This window comes from Leuciscus leuciscus (assembly GCF_965113295.1).
Source record: "Leuciscus leuciscus genome assembly, chromosome: 9".
Taxonomy (NCBI): Eukaryota; Metazoa; Chordata; class Actinopteri; order Cypriniformes; family Leuciscidae; genus Leuciscus; species Leuciscus leuciscus.
The window spans coordinates 2,561,769-2,581,157 of NC_138733.1; the positions used below are offsets into that span (position 1 = coordinate 2,561,769).

General features: G+C 37.6%; 2 protein-coding genes and 1 pseudogene across 5 annotated transcripts in view; 1 reads left to right on the plus strand and 2 right to left on the minus strand.

The window, feature by feature from the left end:
• Positions 1-2,372, minus strand: part of LOC309506206 (NACHT, LRR and PYD domains-containing protein 3-like) — a 231,371-nt gene extending 228,999 nt beyond the window's left edge. The window contains exon 1 of one of the 2 annotated variants that reach the window (XM_082179880.1): positions 2,274-2,372. The gene's annotated coding sequence lies outside the window, so the exon portion shown is untranslated. The remainder of the gene's footprint in view (positions 1-2,273) is intronic. The other variant, XM_082179905.1, reaches the window with a different exon arrangement.
• On the plus strand, positions 1,061-15,663 carry LOC309506396 (ecto-ADP-ribosyltransferase 5-like; annotated as a pseudogene). The gene is made up of 4 exons (XR_014211819.1): positions 1,061-1,531; positions 1,622-1,798; positions 14,639-14,654; positions 14,782-15,663. The product of XR_014211819.1 is annotated as an ecto-ADP-ribosyltransferase 5-like (transcript).
• A 151-nt stretch (positions 15,664-15,814) lies between these two features.
• psma6l (proteasome 20S subunit alpha 6, like) overlaps positions 15,815-19,389 on the minus strand; it is a 7,459-nt gene continuing 3,884 nt past the window's right edge. Inside the window, exons 6-8 of one of the 2 annotated variants that reach the window (XM_082180289.1) lie at positions 17,024-17,118; positions 16,266-16,330; positions 15,815-16,004 (exon numbers count right to left, since the gene is read on the minus strand). In XM_082180289.1, the coding sequence (XP_082036415.1) occupies positions 16,273-16,330; positions 17,024-17,118 (153 nt within the window). In that variant the 3' untranslated portion in view covers positions 15,815-16,004; positions 16,266-16,272. Of the gene's footprint in view, positions 16,005-16,077; positions 16,331-17,023; positions 17,119-19,389 lie in introns of those variants that run through there. The other variant, XM_082180288.1, reaches the window with a different exon arrangement.

Sequence of the window (19,389 nt, forward strand, 5' to 3'; positions counted from 1 at the left end):
TTGCTGAAATCTCAGGTCCCAGCTTGCACATGGCGTTCAGGTCGCCTCCGCGTCAAGGTGGACCATGGCTGCATCAGAGCACTGGCCCCTTGGAAGGACCCCAATCATTATTAGATTGGTGAAGACATGGGGTTGGTCTCAAGGAGGAAGGTGGTCTTCACAGAGGCTTCCAACACAGGTTAGGGAGCTATGTGCTAGGGCAGACCGACTTTCGTCTCCTGGTCGAGCACGGAAAAGTGCTGCTGATTATTGTGCTGCGCTGTTCATCTTTCAAAGGCTTTTGACACAGTTGACCACTATGTCCTGTCTCAGAGATTGGTGGATATTGGAATGTTTCCAAAAGCTGTCAAATGGTTTGCCAACTATTTGAGTGGCAGAACACAAAGTGTTCAGGTTGATGGAGTGTCCTCAAACTCATTACTTATACAAAATGGTTGGGTCCCATTTTATTTATTATTTATATAAATGACTTGTGTCAGAATGTAACAAAAGCAAAGTGTCATTTTTATGCGGATGATACAGTTTTGTATTGTTCTGCCCCATCCTTGACAAGTGCCATAGAAGATCTGCAATCTGCTTTTGAAATTATTCAGAAGAATCTTCGTAAATTGAGACTTGTACTAAACTCAGATAAAACTAAAATGGTGTGCTTTTCTAAATCAAGGAAAATAAAAGATGCTTGTCAATTTTTTTACACTAGATGAGAAAGTAATTGAACGAGTATCAGTCTATAAATATCTTGGTTTCCTTTTAGAAGAAAATTTGTCCTTCAAACAGCTTATAGAGTGTTTAACAAAAAAAACTTAGAGTAAAGTTGGGTTTCTATTATAGAGACAAAGGCTGTTTCTCTTTTAGTACGAGAAAAACACTTATACAAACAACATTTATGTCAATGCTGGATTATAGTGATATTTTATACATGCATGCAAATCAATCTTCTTTGAAAATGCTGGATTCAGTATATCATGCAGCACTAAGAATTGTAACTAATTAAAATTTTCGTACTCATCATTGTAGCTTGTATGAGAGTGTTGGTTGGCGATCTTTGCACAATCGCAGGCTGGAGCACTGGTATATTTTTCTTTTTAATGCAATACTTTGTAAACTGCCTCCTTACTTATGTTCTCTTCTGATTCCTAAAGTCACTTCCAGGAAATGTAATCTTCGATCATATGGGCAAATCATGTATGATATCCCACGAACGCGAACTGTCTTTGGTGAAAGTGCCTTTAAAGTTTTTGCACCTTTTTTGTTTTGGTATAAATTGCAGAATCAGCAAAATGTGACTATTTACCGACAATGACACAGTTTAAAATTAGGATAAAGGACTATTTGAGTACTAAATGCACATGTGCTGTTAATGAGCTCTTGCCTATGTTGCTTCGTGACTGGTGTTCTGTCGATTCTGTTAATTCAGTCGGATTAACCTGATTCCTATGGCGAAATAAAAAGAAAAGAAAAATGTTTAAAAAGATCTTAATATGTGTTCCGAAGATAAGCGAATGTCTTGCGGGTTTGGAACAATATGTGGGTGAGTGATTAACGACAGAAATGTCATTTTTAACAACAGAAATGTCAACTTTCCGGAAGAACTTGAAGATGTTTTCCTGTGTAATGACAGTCATGTGAAGTAGATGAGGGATGTTGTTCCTGATTAATGAGAGTTTAACCAACATCCTCCTCCTCCAACTCTTCATCACCTCCAGGAGATCAAGATCATCAGGACAGACGATATCAGCTTGTTCTGGTAGACGCTGCTCTGTATCTCCTGTTTCTCACTTTCTCCACATATTCAAAGGTCAGAAGCTGTTTGTGTGCTAATGCTTTGAGAACATTATTAAAGACCTGATAACTTTGAATAAACTTTCTATTGACGTTACTGGAAGAACGTTTGATCAGAACTTTGAGAGATCTTTTGCTCTTTTTGATTGTTAGTTCATAATTTTCCTACCATATATTTTTGTTCTTTTGTTTATTCAGTTTGTTCACTCTTATGTTCGATGTCTTGCACTTTCACACTTTTTCTGTTTTTTTAGATCCACTGCATTACACTCATACAGTCACGTGTCAATGGATTTTTAATGTCCGTATAACTACATTTGTGTCCATTATTATTTTGTGCACTCTCAGAGAATGATGTAAAGTCTATTCTAAATATATAATGTAATAATCTAAAAGCCAAGGCATATTTAATTTCACTCATTCACTTCACCTTGAAAGCAAATATGAGCCATGTGTCCCAGTGCACTGAAATATTTCATGAAAGTACTTACTATTTTGAAGTTAGTTCTTCGTTAATATATCATGTTTTCTCCTTCACGGCACAGCCTGAAAAACACTTCCAATTGAACTGAACTTTGTGTTCAGAAAAGAATGTGTAGTCTAACAGGTTTTTATGGATCTGGCACATGACCTACTTTGACTGGAGACAGAAAATAATCCACAGAACAGCCCCATCAGTCCCTGAAAATCACATGAATCTGGTGGGAAAATAATTATTCATGTTCTCAAATCAAAACATACACTCTGTAAAATACAGGGTAAGATTAAGTGAGATCCCCTGGAGTAAGTTATTTTTTAATGCTCAAAGAAACACAAAATACCAAACAAACCAAAAAAAAAAAATCTTAATTCAATTCCAAGAAGTCCAAATAGCAGCTATAGGAGCCATTTTAATGCAATTATATATTTGTCCATTGGGGGTGCTCTGACATTGGCATATTAGGAGCACATGTGTAATTAGACAACAGGTGTATTGGTAGTGGGGAAGCACACAGTTTTTGACCGTGTTAAGCCATGTACTACGTGGACTATTATGCTGACCGTGCTTCTAAGATTGTGTTGGATTGAATTTAATGGTGCTTAACCATGCTTCACTGGTAAAGAGTGATGTTCAAGGACATGGAATATGGATAGTGATGGCAAAATGAGGCTTCCTGAACCACTGATACCTCGCAGGCCATTGCTTCAGCCAAAGGTTCATTACTCGAAGCTTCATTCAGCATTGCTCACTAGTGACACCTAGCTACTGTGCAAAGAAATAGCAGACAAATTCATTCATTCTGAACCAGTGTGTCCCCACCCCCCCCCCCCCCCCCCCCCCCCCCAAAATTTTATACGATATATATATATTTTTTAGAAAAATATATGTATGAATAAAAATATGTATTTATTAGTGGTGGGCCGTTATCGGCGTTAACGTGCTGCGTTAACGCGAGACTCTTATCGCGCGATAAAAAAAAATATCGCCGTTAATCTATTTTCCAAGTTGGGTTGGGAGATGATGACGCAATCTACCCGCGGCCGCGAGGTAAACCCGGCTGCAACGCATATTCGTCGTCATCTTAAGTAAACACGGCTGAAAGTGAAAGCTGGTGAAAAAGATCGGTGCAACATCCATTATTTGGACTTGGTTCGGGTTTAAGCCGTCAGACGAGCTGCAGCAAACTATACAGAGTGTGTGGGGTAACAGTTCGGTAAGTTAACACACGACTAATCCGTTCATCACCTCAAATTCAAAACGAAACATGATATCACTGAATACCAGAGCGCGCGTATTATTCCCATTCCAATATATCTTAGTGCAGGGCCGGATCTACCATATGGGCAATCTGGGCACGTGCCCAGGGGCACGTGTTTAAAAGCAATTGCTTTTAAACAATTCATGTGCGACAAGACAAAAGTCTGACTGTGACACACAGTATCACAGTATGACACAGTATCGTGCGCACAGACAGCACGCCAGAATACAGTTATCTTTCGTGCTTGAACTTACAATAACACACACAATTATGCCAAAATGTCCGTTTTGTCGAGTATCTTCATAACATAAGAGCTGTCTTATGATGAACGTCAAGAGTTGTGAAAGAATGAGGCGCGTGCGAGAGCCGCGTCTCCGTCAGCTGGTCTTAAAGAGACAGCAGCCAATAAAGCTTTCTGTCAGTAAAGTTAATCAAAGAACAAAAAGAACAGAGAAAATGACTCACTGCTGTTGACTAAAGTTTTTTTTTTTTTTTTGCTATAATAAGGATTAGTCTATATTTAATTTATAATTTATGCAGTGCAGTTTGACAATTTCGGTATATGTCCTAGGTCTACCTGTTTGACAGGCACAGGTAAATATGACATTTATTTTTAACTCTTGTATTATTGAGACAAATAACAATATTGAATTTATTTTAATTTGAAAACACAGTGCATTTAGTTGTTGTTTCTAGTTTGAGTTGAGAAATGGGCTACAAATTTCAGCATTATCACTAATCTGTGTGTGCATTTTACTTGAGAAATAAGCAAGTTAACTCATGAAACCATTTGTTTACTATATCGCAAATCGCAATATTGACCTCAATAATCACAATATGACATTTTCCCCAAATCGTGCAGCCATACTTTTCAGAAAAATGTATTTCGTATCATTGTCTTGTGAACTAGTCATTCAGCTTTTGATCAATAGTGATTGGCATGTTAAATCCCACACCTGGTGTGTGTTCCTTTGGAGGGTGTGGTTGTCAGGTAGGGGAGGGGGCCCATGAGCTTCAGTGCCCAGGGGCCCCTGGGGGTACTAATCCAGCCTTGCTTAGTGGTGTAGCACATCATCTCGATTTTAAGAATCGTTGTTGTGTTTCTTTTAAACTGAAAAGACATCAGTTAGACAATATTCTAATTTTAAATTTGGGGTTTCATAAGCTCCAAGCCATAATAAACATTAGACCTACTTAAGTCTCTGCAGCTAGTGTACTTAAATTTTATTTATCTGCAAAATTATGTTGTATACTTACAGTTTTGCACAATATATGTTCTCAAAACTACATACACCCTTTAAAAAAAAATACATTTAGCAGTTGTTTAGCATGGGTCTGTGTAATCTGTTCTGAAATGGTTTTATTATAATATACTGTATATCGTTATCGCAAGAGGCTGCAATGTATATCACAATATAGATTTTAGGCCATATCGCCCATCCCTAATTGATAGCCTATAGTAGTTGATAATAACATAGGCCTACCTAATGTTGCCTACGGACGGTAACAGTACAGTAGTAACCTTTTACAGTCTGTGAGTAGAACAGCTTTCTCAAGCAGTTTGTGATGCATTTTGGAAACAGGAGATGAGCCCCTGGTCTAATGCGCCACCTGGCTTGAGAAACCCGTTCTCAAAGACTTACTTTTATAGTCATTATTTGGGTAGCACACATATTCTGAATGCCTTCGGCAGAATTCAAATGAGCCATTTTAATCTAGATTAATCTAGATTAATTTCAAAATTAATCTAGATTAATCTAGATTAAAAAAATTAATCTATGCCCACCTCTAGTATTTATTTATTTTGTACTCGCTGTAGATGTATTGTATGTAACCTTTCATTTGCAATAATAAAAAGACATGAGCAGACATTTGTCCATTACTGTGTATAATATAAAATATGTATCTTTCTCTGTCTGAATTTACTTGTGCAGAGTCACACACACAGTTAATTAATTATTCATAAATTGTTTGGATAGTGACAGTATGAACAACAACAGTGACACTGTGTTGAGTGCAGTGCTTATGTTGGAGGGAGTGTAATAAAGTAAACTGCAACAGAATAGTCTGGAAGGAAGGATTACAATCGATTTTTATTGAGAAACAGAATAATTTCAAGTGTGTTGGGGTAACACACTTATTTAAAAAATGCCAGTGCCAGCTGGTATAAATGAGGACACTGATGCTTCTGTTGAGCCCAGACAGGGCAGGATTCCCTCTTTCTTGCTGGCTCCATTACCAGGAAAAAGGAAGAGTCACAAAATGCAAACAAATCCAAAAGGACAATCCAAATAAAAAAATCCAGAGCAATCCAAATAATCGTATCTAATTAATATCACAAGACTATAATATAGCTAAGCCTACTATAATTAATAATAACAATATACTATAACTATTCTAACCTGATAATGTAATAATATACAGCCCTAACACATATGACACAATAACGACAACGACAATGACAATGATAGTTATTTAACTCTCTATGACTCTTTAACACTACTACATCTGCTTTTTACTACTGCTGACAACACCCACAAGGTGGCGCGAGTTTCGAACCGCCTTTTATCCAGAAGCGACACTCAGACCGAACCGATGACGTATCCACACAAACCGAGGCCTCGTTTGTCATCAGTCACGTGATTTTCACGTTAACAACACAAGCCTCGAATCGCGGCTTCATCTGGCACGCCCATTTTTTCTCGACACAAGCTCCGACGCCTCGGTTCAAATGTCACATCACTAAATATGGACAATGTTCGTGCGCTGTATTATGCAAGGTATGGACTTTGATTCTCTGAACAACAAAGAATGAGACACTACAAGAAGCTAACTGGAAGCAACGTTAATCAATTAGAGCACAATAAATAAAAGACATTGGTTGCATCTTACATCTGTGTTCATGGAGTTTATACGCGTTGATTACTTGCTCACTCCTATTACCAGTACAACAGCAGCTTAATGAAAGGCTGCTACATTAAGTCAAAAACTGCTTCCAATGGACTGTGAGCATTAGCCAGGATGCCACTTCAGAGACGGAGGCTTCGTTTAGTATGAGTTCTTCAGCATCAAGGATTCGTTTCATGGATATCAGATTTCGTCGTGGAAATGTGTTTCATTGTTCCTGTTGGATTCGTAGTGGATTTATTTCACTTTTCCGGTTGGATTCATACTGGATTCACTGTTCCTGTTGGATTGTTTGTTGCTGGGACAACGCTTGATTCGGCAGCAGAGTAAAAGGTACTGTTGCAACAACAAATGTTTAATGGCCATTGACTCTGTGTGCACACTTGCCAAAGGTTACACATTTATTCTTTGTACTGCATGGGTTTTGAGTACTGTGTGTAATATGGACAAGCAGTGTTTGGCCGCGGAGGAATCCGCTGTGACAAAGGTTTGTAATGAAAATGAACCTGAAATGCAAAAAAGGACAATTAAACTCACAGCAAAGGCTTTGGTGGAAAGACTTGATTCATTACAAAAATTGAGAAAGGCAAAGCTTAACAAAGCACACAAAATGATTGAGACTATTAAAAGCTTGATGCAAAGTAACAAAGAATATGAGTCTGAAGTACGAAACATGTATGAAAACTTCAATGATTTGTGTTTAGGGGCTAAGGAAACGCATGATGCATTGTTGACTGTTTTGCCTGACAATGAAATTGAGAAACATGATATATGGTTCAAGGCAAAACTGATTCCGATTAATGAGTTTACTGAACATGTGAATGTATGGCTGTCTGCACCTGTAATATCTGAATGGGTTGATGTAAATATTAATGATGATGTAGTTCCTGAGGACAGTGTTTCAAATGCATCAAAGGTTACCACTGTAGTTAGTAACTGTAGTTCAAGCAGCAGAATTTCTTCCACTTTATCAGCATGCATACAGGCAGAGGCAGAAAAAGCTGCACTTGTGGCACGTGCCATTGCATTAAAAACTAAACATGCAATTGAAACACAACAGGAGGAATTGAGAAAAAAAATGGAACAACTGGAATTAGATTCTGAAATTGCAGCATCCACTGCAAAAATTGCTGTTTTGAGGACGATCGACAGTCATAGCAAATGCTCACGTACTGGCAGTTCACATTCTAAAGGAAAAGGATCAACAAAGGCTCAGATTTCAAGGGATGTGACAGGAAATGAAGTTCTTTATTCCACAAGACCAAAGGTGTTAAATCCACAAGTTACTGAATATGTGCCAATGAGTGAAATACCAATGGATACAGCTAGAGTTATCAGCAGCATTCCAACACAATCAGCTGGTGCTTCCTGTAACAGCATAAAACGATCAATATTAATGCAGCCTAAAAAAGTGTTGAACATTCAAGAAAGCAGTACTTACCAACAACAGGACTCATGTTCTTTTACTCAACGTTCCAGAGAGAATATGACAACATCTCAAGCTGTGAACTGTCTTCCATCTCAAGGTGAACCCTTGTATGAGATTCTGAAAAGGCAAGAAGAATTAACAACATATCTGGTACATCAAGTTCAACCTCAAACGCTTCCCAAAAGAGAGATTCCAATCTTTGATGGTAATCCACTTCAATATGTGCCATTCATTAGAGCTTTTGAGCACAGTGTTGAAGAAAGGACTCGCAATAAAAGGGACTGCTTGTATTTTCTGGAGCAATTCACGACAGGACAACCCAGAGTACTGGTTCAAAGTTGCCAACATCTTGATCCAGAAGTAGGTTATTTATTAGCCAAGAAACTTCTGCAGGAGCAATTCGGTGATGAATTCCAGATTGCAGCTGCATATATGGAAAGGGCTTTGAGTTGGCCATCATTAAGGACTGAGGATGCACAAGGTCTTCATGCATATTCATTGTTTTTGCGTGCATGTTGTAACATCATTGATAATATCTCTTATATGCAAGAACTAAACATGCCAAGTAATATGAGAACTGTGGTAATGAAGCTACCTTTCAAATTGAGAGAACGCTGGAGAGAACGAGCTTGTGAGATAATGGAGTTGAATCAAGGTAGAGCAAGATTCTCACACATTGTGGACTTCATCGAACGACAAGCAAAGATGGCATCAGATCCTGTGTTTGGATGCATTCAGGATAAGCAACCAAGTGCAGTTAGCAGGACATTCAAGGGAAACAGTTTTGCTACAAATGTTACAAATGTTAATTCAGCTCCAAGGGGATATGTAACATCACAATTGAGAAACCATTCCGAATACAAGACCAATGATAACACAACTTGCTTGTTCTGTCAAGAAAATCATGTTTTAAAAAGGTGTGAAATTTTTAAAAATAAGTCACAACAAGAAAAGCTTGACTTTTTAAAAGAAACAGGAGTTTGTTTCAGCTGTTTGAAGTCTGGACATATAAGTAGGGAATGTGACAACCGCCTTGTGTGTGAAGTTTGTAATCAGACACATCCGTCAGTGTTGCACATACATCGCAAGCCAGTTGTGGAGGACAAGGGGCAAAAGAGTAGCCTAGTGTCTGCGCAAACTTGTGGACATACAGGGGCCGGTAACGAAAAATGCCTTCTGTCAATCATTCTAGTGCAAGTAAAATCATCTAAAGGAGACAAAATAATTAAAACTTATGCTTTTCTGGATCCTGGGAGTTCAGCTACATTTTGCTCCAAGCAGTTGATGGATGAACTGAACATCAGAGGTAAAAGGGTTAACATTTTTCTGCGCACTATGGGACAAGAGCAGTCTGTATCTTGTAATGTGGTAACTGGTTTGGAGATAAGTGGAATCAACGACAATAATTTCTTTTCCCTTCCGGAAGTGTATACTCAGAAGAAAATGCCTGTCAACTCAGATAACATTGTAACACAGGAGGAAATTTCCAAATGGCCATATCTGGACAGAGTGAATCTTACATACATTGAGGCTAATGTTGATTTACTCATTGGAGCCAATGCGTCCCAAGTGATGGAGCCATGGGAAGTAATAAATGGCTATGGTAATGGACCCTATGCCATTAGAACCCTACTGGGGTGGGTTGTTAATGGACTTTCAGAGAGGAGCAGTGACTGCAGGAATGATACTGGCACACCTTTTGTTACTGTCAACAGGATTTCTATTGGAAGGCTTGAGAAATTGCTTCAACATCAGTATAATTGCGACTTCAATGAAAACATGGTGGATAAGAAAGAGATGTCCAGAGAGGATCTGAAGTTTATAGAAATAATGGACAAGTCAGTTAAGGTACAGGATGGACATTACAATCTTAAGTTACCATTTCGAACTAACGATGTGATATTGCCTAACAACTTGTGTGTCGCCAAGCAAAGGTGCAATGGTTTGAAAAGGAAATTTGAAAAGAACAAACAGTTTCATGAGGAATATACACGTTTCCTTTCTGATGTTCTAGAGAAAGGTTATGCTGAGAAGGTGCCAGAAGACCAGTTAGATCGGGATGATGGTAAGGTTTGGTATGTTCCTCATCATGGAGTGTTCCATCCAAAAAAGGGAACATTGAGAGTTGTATTTGATTGTGGAGCAACATTTAAGGATGCATCACTTAACAACCAACTGTTGCAAGGTCCCAATCTTACAAATTCACTTCTGGGAGTTTTGGTACGATTCAGGCAGGAACCCATAGCATTGATGGCTGACATTCAAGCTATGTTTCATCAGGTTAAGGTGTCTAAAGAGGATGTTGACTTTCTTCGGTTTCTATGGTGGTCTGATGGAGACTTAAACCAGGAAGTTTCTACTTACCGAATGACAGTTCATCTGTTCAGAGCTGTATCCTTTCCAAGTTGTGCCTGTTATGCATTAAAACAAACTGCAATGGACAATCAATCACTCTTTTCAACAGAAGTGATCAAAACAGTCTTTGAAAGTTTCTATGTGGATGATTGTTTGAAGAGTGTCTCTTCGGAGGAGGCAGCTGTCATCATGGTACAGGATCTTACTGCTCTTTGTCAAAAGGGTGGTTTTTCTTTGATCAAGTGGATCAGTAACAGTCGCAAGGTACTGCAATCAGTTCCAGAGGAATCCAGAAGCAAAGACATCCAGTGTTTGGATTTAGCTAAGGATAAGTTACCTGTGGAAAGAACTTTGGGTCTTCAGTGGTGTACAGAGGTGGATGTGTTTCAATTTAGAATGCAGTTGAAAGCCCAACAATGTACAAGAAGAGGAATCTTGTCTGCTGTCTGTTCTGTGTATGATCCTATGGGATTTCTCGCTCCTATTATGCTATCTGCCAAGTTACTCCTACAGGAGATGTGTAGACAGAATCTGAGTTGGGATGAGAATATACCCCCAAGACTTCAAACACAGTGGAATAGTTGGATTTCTGATTTGGATAAGTTGTCAGAGTTCCAAGTGGACCGATGTCTAAAACCCACAGATTTTGGACAAATCATGCATGCCTGTTTACATCATTTTTCTGATGCCTGTGAAAGAGGATATGGCATGGTTACTTATCTCAAGCTGATCAACAGTGAGGACAAAGTGCATGTGACATTTCTGCTCAGTAAGGCCAGAGTAGTGCCTCTTAAACCGATAACCATTCCTCGTCTGGAACTAACAGCAGCTGTACTTGCTGCTAAAGTGGACCAAATGCTGAGAACAGAGCTAAGACTTCAATTGGAGAGTTCAATTTTTTGGACTGACAGTCAGACTGTGCTCAAGTACATCAAAAATGAGGACAAGCGCTTTCAGACTTTTGTTGCAAATAGGGTCTCTTACATAAGAGAAAGGACACAACCCCAGCAATGGAGATATGTTTCCACAAAGGAAAATCCTGCAGATCATGCTTCACGTGGAATGCAGATCAAAACCTTTAGGCAAAGCAAAAGATGGATTGAAGGTCCTAGTTTCCTTTGGACATCAGAAGATTATCAACCACTTCCAACAGAAGAACAGGATGATCCTGAGATTAAAAGAGAGCATAAGGTAAATGCTTTTATTCTGCAAGGTACATCAAATTCTACCAATTACTTTATCACCTACTTCTCAGAGTGGAAAAGACTGAAAGTGGCAGTTGCTTGGATGCTCAAATTGAGAAAAGTGCTAGATAGGCTACGACTCAAAAGGAAGGAATTACTCGCATTGGATTGCAATGTTACTAAATCTACCTTGGATGGGCAAATGAAGTTATTTAAAGCAACACAGGGTGGACAGTCTTTGTCATTGGAGGATCTCTGTGAAGCTGAAATGGCTATTGTTCGCTTCAGTCAACAACAACAATTTCAAGATGAAATTGAACAACTGAAGAGTGGTTCTAATGGAGTCAAGATGAATAGCAGTCTATATAGACTGGACCCTGTAATGGACAATGAACTCGTAAGGGTAGGAGGAAGGCTCAGGAAGGCAGCTATGCCTATTGAATCCAAACACCCCGTCATATTGTCTAAGAGTCAGCACATTTCACATCTTTTACTTCGTCACATTCATGAACAATTGGGCCATTGTGGTAGGAATCATATGTTATCCAAGTTAAGACAAACATACTGGATTACCAATGCCAATGCTGCTGCAAGAAAAATCATATCCAAATGTGTTGTATGTAGGCGTTATAGAGGGAAGATAGGTGAGCAAAAGATGTCAGACCTTCCCCTTGAACGAATTACCCCTGATCTTCCACCTTTTACAAACACTGGAGTGGATTACTTTGGTCCTATCGAAGTAAGAAGAGGACGTAGTAATGTGAAGCGATACGGAGTAATTTTCACTTGTATGGCAACTAGAGCAGTGCATTTGGAAGTAGCTTACTCCTTGGACACTGATGGATGTATAAATGCTTTAAGGAGATTTGTTGCTCGAAGAGGTCAAGTAGCTCACATTAGGTCTGATAATGGAACAAATTTCATTGGTGCCAACAGAGAGTTGAAGGAGGCTCTTTCTGTGTGGAATATCAAGCAAATTGAAAAGGAGTTACTTCAAGTAGGGGTGCAGTGGAGCTTTAATCCACCAGCAGGCTCCCATTGTGGAGGTGCGTGGGAACGCATTATTCGCATGGTGAGAAATATTCTTTGTTCTGTACTTCGCCAACAGTCGCTGGATGATGAATCATTCCATACTATTCTGTGTGAAGTAGAATCCATTTTAAATGATCGTCCGATTACAAAGCTTTCCAGTGATTCCAATGATCTTGAGGCCCTCACCCCTAATCATCTTCTTCTTATGCAAGGCAAGCCTGCTTTACCACCTGGACTTTTTGAAAAGACAGATCTGTACGTGAAAAGAAGATGGAGGCAAGTTCAGTATTTAGCTGACCTTTTCTGGAAAAGATGGATACGGGAGTATCTACCTCTGTTACAAAAACGTCAAAAGTGGACAAAGGAAAGACAAAGTTTTGTTCCTGGCGACATTGTTCTTTTACTAGATCCTACTGCACCTCGTAGATCATGGCCACTTGGTAGAGTACTGGAAACTTTTCCAGATGATAAAGGTTTAGTACGTACTGTAAAGATTAAAACCAAAGGTAGTGTTCTGGAACGACCTGTTAGAAAGCTTTGTCTTTTATTGGAGTCAAATGATTGAGGTGACAATGGTTCAATAATGTCCTGCATTTAAGACCAAATGTCTGTATATAATGCCTTAAATGTTGTGGCTCCTTTATGTATGTTTTCTGTAATTGTTATGTCTTCCTGCCATGAGCAATTAAGGGGCCGGTGTGTAGGAGCCATTTTAATGCAATTATATATTTGTCCATTGGGGGTGCTCTGACATTGGCATATTAGGAGCACATGTGTAATTAGACAACAGGTGTATTGGTAGTGGGGAAGCACACAGTTTTTGACCGTGTTAAGCCATGTACTACGTGGACTATTATGCTGACCGTGCTTCTAAGATTGTGTTGGATTGAATTTAATGGTGCTTAACCATGCTTCACTGGTAAAGAGTGATGTTCAAGGACATGGAATATGGACAATGTTCGTGCGCTGTATTATGCAAGGTATGGACTTTGATTCTCTGAACAACAAAGAATGAGACACTACAAGAAGCTAACTGGAAGCAACGTTAATCAATTAGAGCACAATAAATAAAAGACATTGGTTGCATCTTACATCTGTGTTCATGGAGTTTATACGCGTTGATTACTTGCTCACTCCTATTACCAGTACAACAGCAGCTTAATGAAAGGCTGCTACAGCAGCAAACAGAATAAGTAAACAACATAAACCTAAAGAAACGTAATGAACAAAAAAATTAATTAAATCCATAAATAAAATATTAAACAAGGGGGTTATCAGATTAGAACGTAATTTAAGCACTTTTTTTGTTACACATGAAATTGCCTCTTCCATTTCCCAGGGCTCACCAGGAGCAATCTTGGCCAGTATAAGGTAATCACCTCCTGTCTGATGTTCTTGTGCTGTTTCCCTGGCGAGCTTTTGATGCGTAAATTCCATCGCTTTTTGTAGAGATCCAATTCCAAAATCCAAATCAACGCTTGCACCTTAGAAGCTACTTCAAGATTTGCGTTCATTGGGGGTTTTCAGTAAAAGCGGTGTCGTGTAAGCGGCCCCGAAGTTAATAACTAATGATCGTTGCGACCAAAGTGAATTAATGAAAACTAACTTTAGCTGGACAATAACTTTATTCTAGAGCTGCTATAAAACCAAAACAATCTCTCTGTTACTGTAATTTCCTATTATCACTGTAAAGCTGCTTTGAAACAATCTATATTGTTAAAAGCGCAATATAAATGAAGGTGACTTGACTTCTTTTAATTCAGAATGTGTCTTCCAACTGTAACTTTCATAGAGTCAGAGCTGTTCGAAGTATAACTTGGGCATGTAAAGGTTTTTTTTTTTTTTTTTTTTTGCCAGTGTGAAACCACACATAGACCTTCACAAGAGTTGCATTATGATGGGCTCAACAGTTTACTTGAGCTAAAAGCAACAAGTTCACAATTCAGCTGTTATTTCTCAGAAAACACACACACACACACATTATTAGTGTTATAAAAACAAACTTCAACCTCCTTATCTGTTTGTTTGAAGAAGCGTTGTCATCTGACTGAAAGCAAATTACTTTCCGATCTTCTGACAAAACAGACAATAGTATTTTCAGGTAAGTTTTGGGGTTAAAGTACAAGGTCAATGTCATTGTGCAAATCTATGCACATATTCCTATGGAAGTGATATAAATGTAGTATTTGTGAAACTTTCTTGTCTTTCAGCATCTGTTCTTCACTAGATCATCTGAGGGATTTGACTGAATAAAGATGCTGCTGATCATTGAAGCTCTTCTCATCTTAGCTGCTCTGGGACAGGTAAGCTCGTGTTCTAGTATGAATATTACAGACATGAATACTGATGATGTGATCATTATGATTCCTGTTGCTGCAGGATCACAGAGTTGCTGTCGCAGGACTAAACTTGAATATGGCACTGGATTCAGTTGATGACTATTATTACGGCTGTAGAGTGAAAATGGCAAAAAAGGTGGAGAAAGAATATCTAAAGAAGGAACGTGGTAACGCTGAAGAATTTAATAATGCTTGGGTAGAAGGTGAAAGGAATGCATCACGAGATACCTTGAAAATTAATAACTCAATTGCCATTTATGTGTACACTAACACAGAATATAATATATATCCTAAATTTAATGATGACACTCGTAATGGAAAACAAGAATACACAGCCGGTACATACAAATGGTATTCACTTCAGTTTCTATTAACAGAAGCGATAGAGATTCTGAGGAAAAAACAAGTGCTTTAAAACCTTTCGTGGTACAAATCTTGCACTTAATGGGTTTACTTCTCTAAACATTCGTTTCGGCTCATTTACATCCTCCTCTCTTGATTGTAACTTAGCAAAGCGTTTTGGAAGTAAATCCTGTTTTGAAATCTACACTTGTTTGGGTGCTGATGAGACAAAATATTCTAGGTTTACTTATGAGAAAGAAGTGCTGATTCCTCCTTATGAAAAGTTTAAAGTCACTGATATCAAGACAAAACCATTTCAGAAAGATCTCTGGTGTGAGACTGTATTCACTTTGGAAAGCTCTGGAGCAAGTAGTAACCTGAACTGTGCTCTATTCAAGAACCAAGCAAGACCATAGCACAGTACTATGGTGTGCGCTGAACAAAGTGCTTTGAATTTCTGGTGTGACACTGTATTACTTTGAAAAGCTCTGGAGATAATAAGTGACCTGAATTGTACCGTGGCATGAACAGTGGAAAACAAGTTGCTTTCTTGAACAGTGTTCTAATTTTAACATTATTTTGGTGTGTGTTAACATGTAGATACTGTGTTTCTTGTCGTTATTGAACACTGATTGTGTGTTTTATTGAATTACAGCATTTGTCTGATTGTACGATTAGTAGGTTCACAAGGTAAACATCAGAAAATGCTTATGCTTTTTTTTTATTCTGTCAAGCAAACAAATCTTTCAAAGCATATTCTTTTCTCTCATAATTCTCTTTGACCAAAAAACATTTTGTGTTTGCATGTTATGGTGGGAACATAAATCAGTGATCAACTGGGAGCTTTTACAGCTGGAAAAATGTGTCTCAATCCATGAATAAATGGCGCCACCAGCTGGAGAAAGAGGAAAGCACACAATGAAAGAAATCAATGTAAAGCAGAAAGTGGAATATACTCAATGAGGCTGTTTTAGACTGACAAAATGATGTTTAATTGACTGTCCACTGGTTTATAGACAGAGTTTGTCATTCACCAGGTAACAGACACCAAATACAATCTGTATCAAATTCAGTGTAAAACTATGAGCTAAGAAATGATGAGCAAACGCCAGATAAAGGCGTTTCATTTCAGTGGATTTTATAAAAATGTGGAAACCTGATGGTTATTCTCTCTCTGAGATGGCTATCAGATGTCCCTCGATCTCTTTTTCTGACAGAGTCCTGAAAGACACAGACAGATGTTCTCTATGAGGGCGTATTTGTGCCAAAAAGCAGCCGACTGCTTTCAACTGTGTAAATTTACATTTATTCCTTTAGCAGACGCCTTTATCAACTTAAAAATGGGGAATACAACAATTTGTCCATATCTGCAGTCACTGCGTACTTGTTAACATTTTTATAATATGTTTATGTTGTCTTTATCTGTCATTTTGCAAAAATTATGATTTTTCAAATTTTCACATTTTGAATGTGAAATGTGATTCTTTTTTTCACATTTTCATATACCATCTTTCTAAAACAATGAATATTATGATAAAACACAAGGATTAAACTAAAGAACTCTAGATTCATTCACACTTATAGAACAGAAAGATAATATGAGCAGTTCTCATTGTATAAAAGCATCTGCTAAATGCATAAATTAATTCAAATAAATGCATCTGAAAGTTTTAGAAATCTCATTATTGAACAAATCTAAATGTCGTGTTTGTGTACCTGGATATCTGTTAAACGCATTACAGAACAGAAACTTATAAAGCATAAAACACGACATAAATAAAACAGCAGCAACAGTAGACACACTAATGAATTACACAAAGTAGTTGATCTTTTTGGCACAAATGTAACGCCATATTTCTGCTTAAACTACATCATATGTTTGCTGTCAGACACTCATTCGTTCTCTCTCCGTACCTGAATTTAGGCTTTTCTTTGGTCACAACAGACACTTCCAGCTCAGTGCTTTTGAAGTCCATGGAAAGCACAGAAGACAAACACGAGATCGCCATCTAGAGGACAGGAGGCACACATGAGAGTTACAATATTCAGTCAACACACTGCTGACAGACAGTAAACATAACATTTTAGCATATTATATTAACATAAAGGGCCTAGAAATAACTTTTTGCCACATCTGCCAATGGCCAGTGAGTTCAGAAGATGTACATACCATTAATATGTTTACCAGACATGAAACTGTATTAGCAAAAACAGGAAGTAATGACACACACAAAAATTATCCAAGTGAAAATTCACAATTCTCTATTCCAATTTCAATACCACAGCTAAACCTACTAGCCTAACTAATATAAATGTATAACATTACTAAAGACAAGTAAATTGTCAGTAATAAAATAAAATATTAAGGATTATATTAAGCAAAATCACACATTTATAATATAATTATGCAAATTAAATAAACACTGCTTTTCAGGTATTTCCAGTAGATCTGACAGTAGTTTTCAGGTACAAAAATTTAATAAAGTAAGCAAATGTAAAATAACACTGCATAGTCCTCACTGTATACATTAAACATCCTTATTAATTAATCCTTATCAAAGTTATTCAGCTTTTCTCTGCCTTTTGTTGTTTGATTAACATTAATAACACAGACGGCAGCAGGAATATTAGGCTGCTGTCACTTTAAGGCGAGACACTACAGGTTAATAGGGTAAAAGTTTTAACTAGCAGATATCAACATGAAACTTTCCCAGTTGATTACCTACATTAAGATGAGAAAAAAAATTTATTACAAGTTTTCTGTAATTTAATGTCTAAATATGCAAATTAGGCAATATCTAATTAAATATGCGCTAATTTGCTGAGTATCTGTAATCTGAGTATTGGATAAAGCCAGGTTAAAAAATATTTTTTCATTGTGTTCACATATTAGAAGGAAAAAAAAATTACAGAGGGATTTATAGATATCTACTTTTGTTATCCTGTAAATCAGAAAATACTGTCAATAGCCTTAAAAAAAAATATTTTCGCCATGTTTTTTTGAATAAAATGTTATATAAATCTGGCTAGGAATAATATATTTACAAATCCCTCTGTAAATGTCTTCATAATATAACTAGGTACAAGACTGGAAAGTTTGGTGTATATCAGTGCAACTGAAGTGGAGATTTCAGACTTGGAGAATGGGAGAAAAGTCATTTTGAGAAAACGGGCTTTAAAGATTTATCATCAGCCAATGAGATTGCACATTCAGCCCTTTTACTTTCACAATTGGTTGCTGATAAAAAGGAAATGACCATATTTGGATCCGACAGCATTGTGCAGGAGAGAGAGAGCTTTCTAACGGTGTGTGTGATGACAGGTGCAGACAGCGAGATGATTTAACGCCAACTTTTGTTGAATTTATGAGAAATCTACAGACGCAAACAGACAAAGTGTAGTAAAATAAATACCTAAATGTGTATTTCTGACTTTTCTTCACCACAAGTCTGAAAGAAGACGTGTTACTGAAGACAAATATCCCAAAATCTCAAAACTGACCAGTAAAAAAGAAAATATGTTTTTGCCTGCCGTGTCTCGCCTTAAGAGCGAATGCACATATCTAATATACTGATACTGACACACATGCGTTTCCTTCTCAACTGTTTACGTTCTCTTAAGACATAACCGGCTGTTTACTAGGATACTTGCTTCATATTTGATGAAGTTTGCATCATTATGTTTGCTTGACAAAGACTACATGCTGATCTACTATTTAAACATCTTCTTCTGAGCCAAATTTTAGAGAGCATCTCCTCCTAGAGATTTAACTCTATAACCTCCAAACTCTGGTCAGACCTTCAGACTGTTCTGACTCGGTTTGCTATATCTTCTCTAACTGTTCCAACTTATGGTTTTTCCTACAAATAAAGATTAAAAATCATACAAAATCCCATTACATCCACCTACATTACATACATGCTTCATCCACTACATATCTATCACTGACAAAGCCTAGCAACTAGCTTGGGACATGCTACCAACATGTTAATATTAATAGGATGCTAATTCATGTTAACAACATGCTATTTCACGCTGCTAATATGCTGATTCATGCTAACAACATGCTAATTCATGCTAACAACATTAAAACATGCTAACAACATATTAAAACATGCTAACAACATATTAAAACATGCTAACAACATGTAAAATCATGCTAGCAATGTTCTACAACATGCTAAGTTAATTCATGATAGCAGTGATGATAGAAGTGCCAAATCATGTTAGAAGCGTTAAAACATGCTAACAAATACTAAATCATTTTGAGAACATGTTAA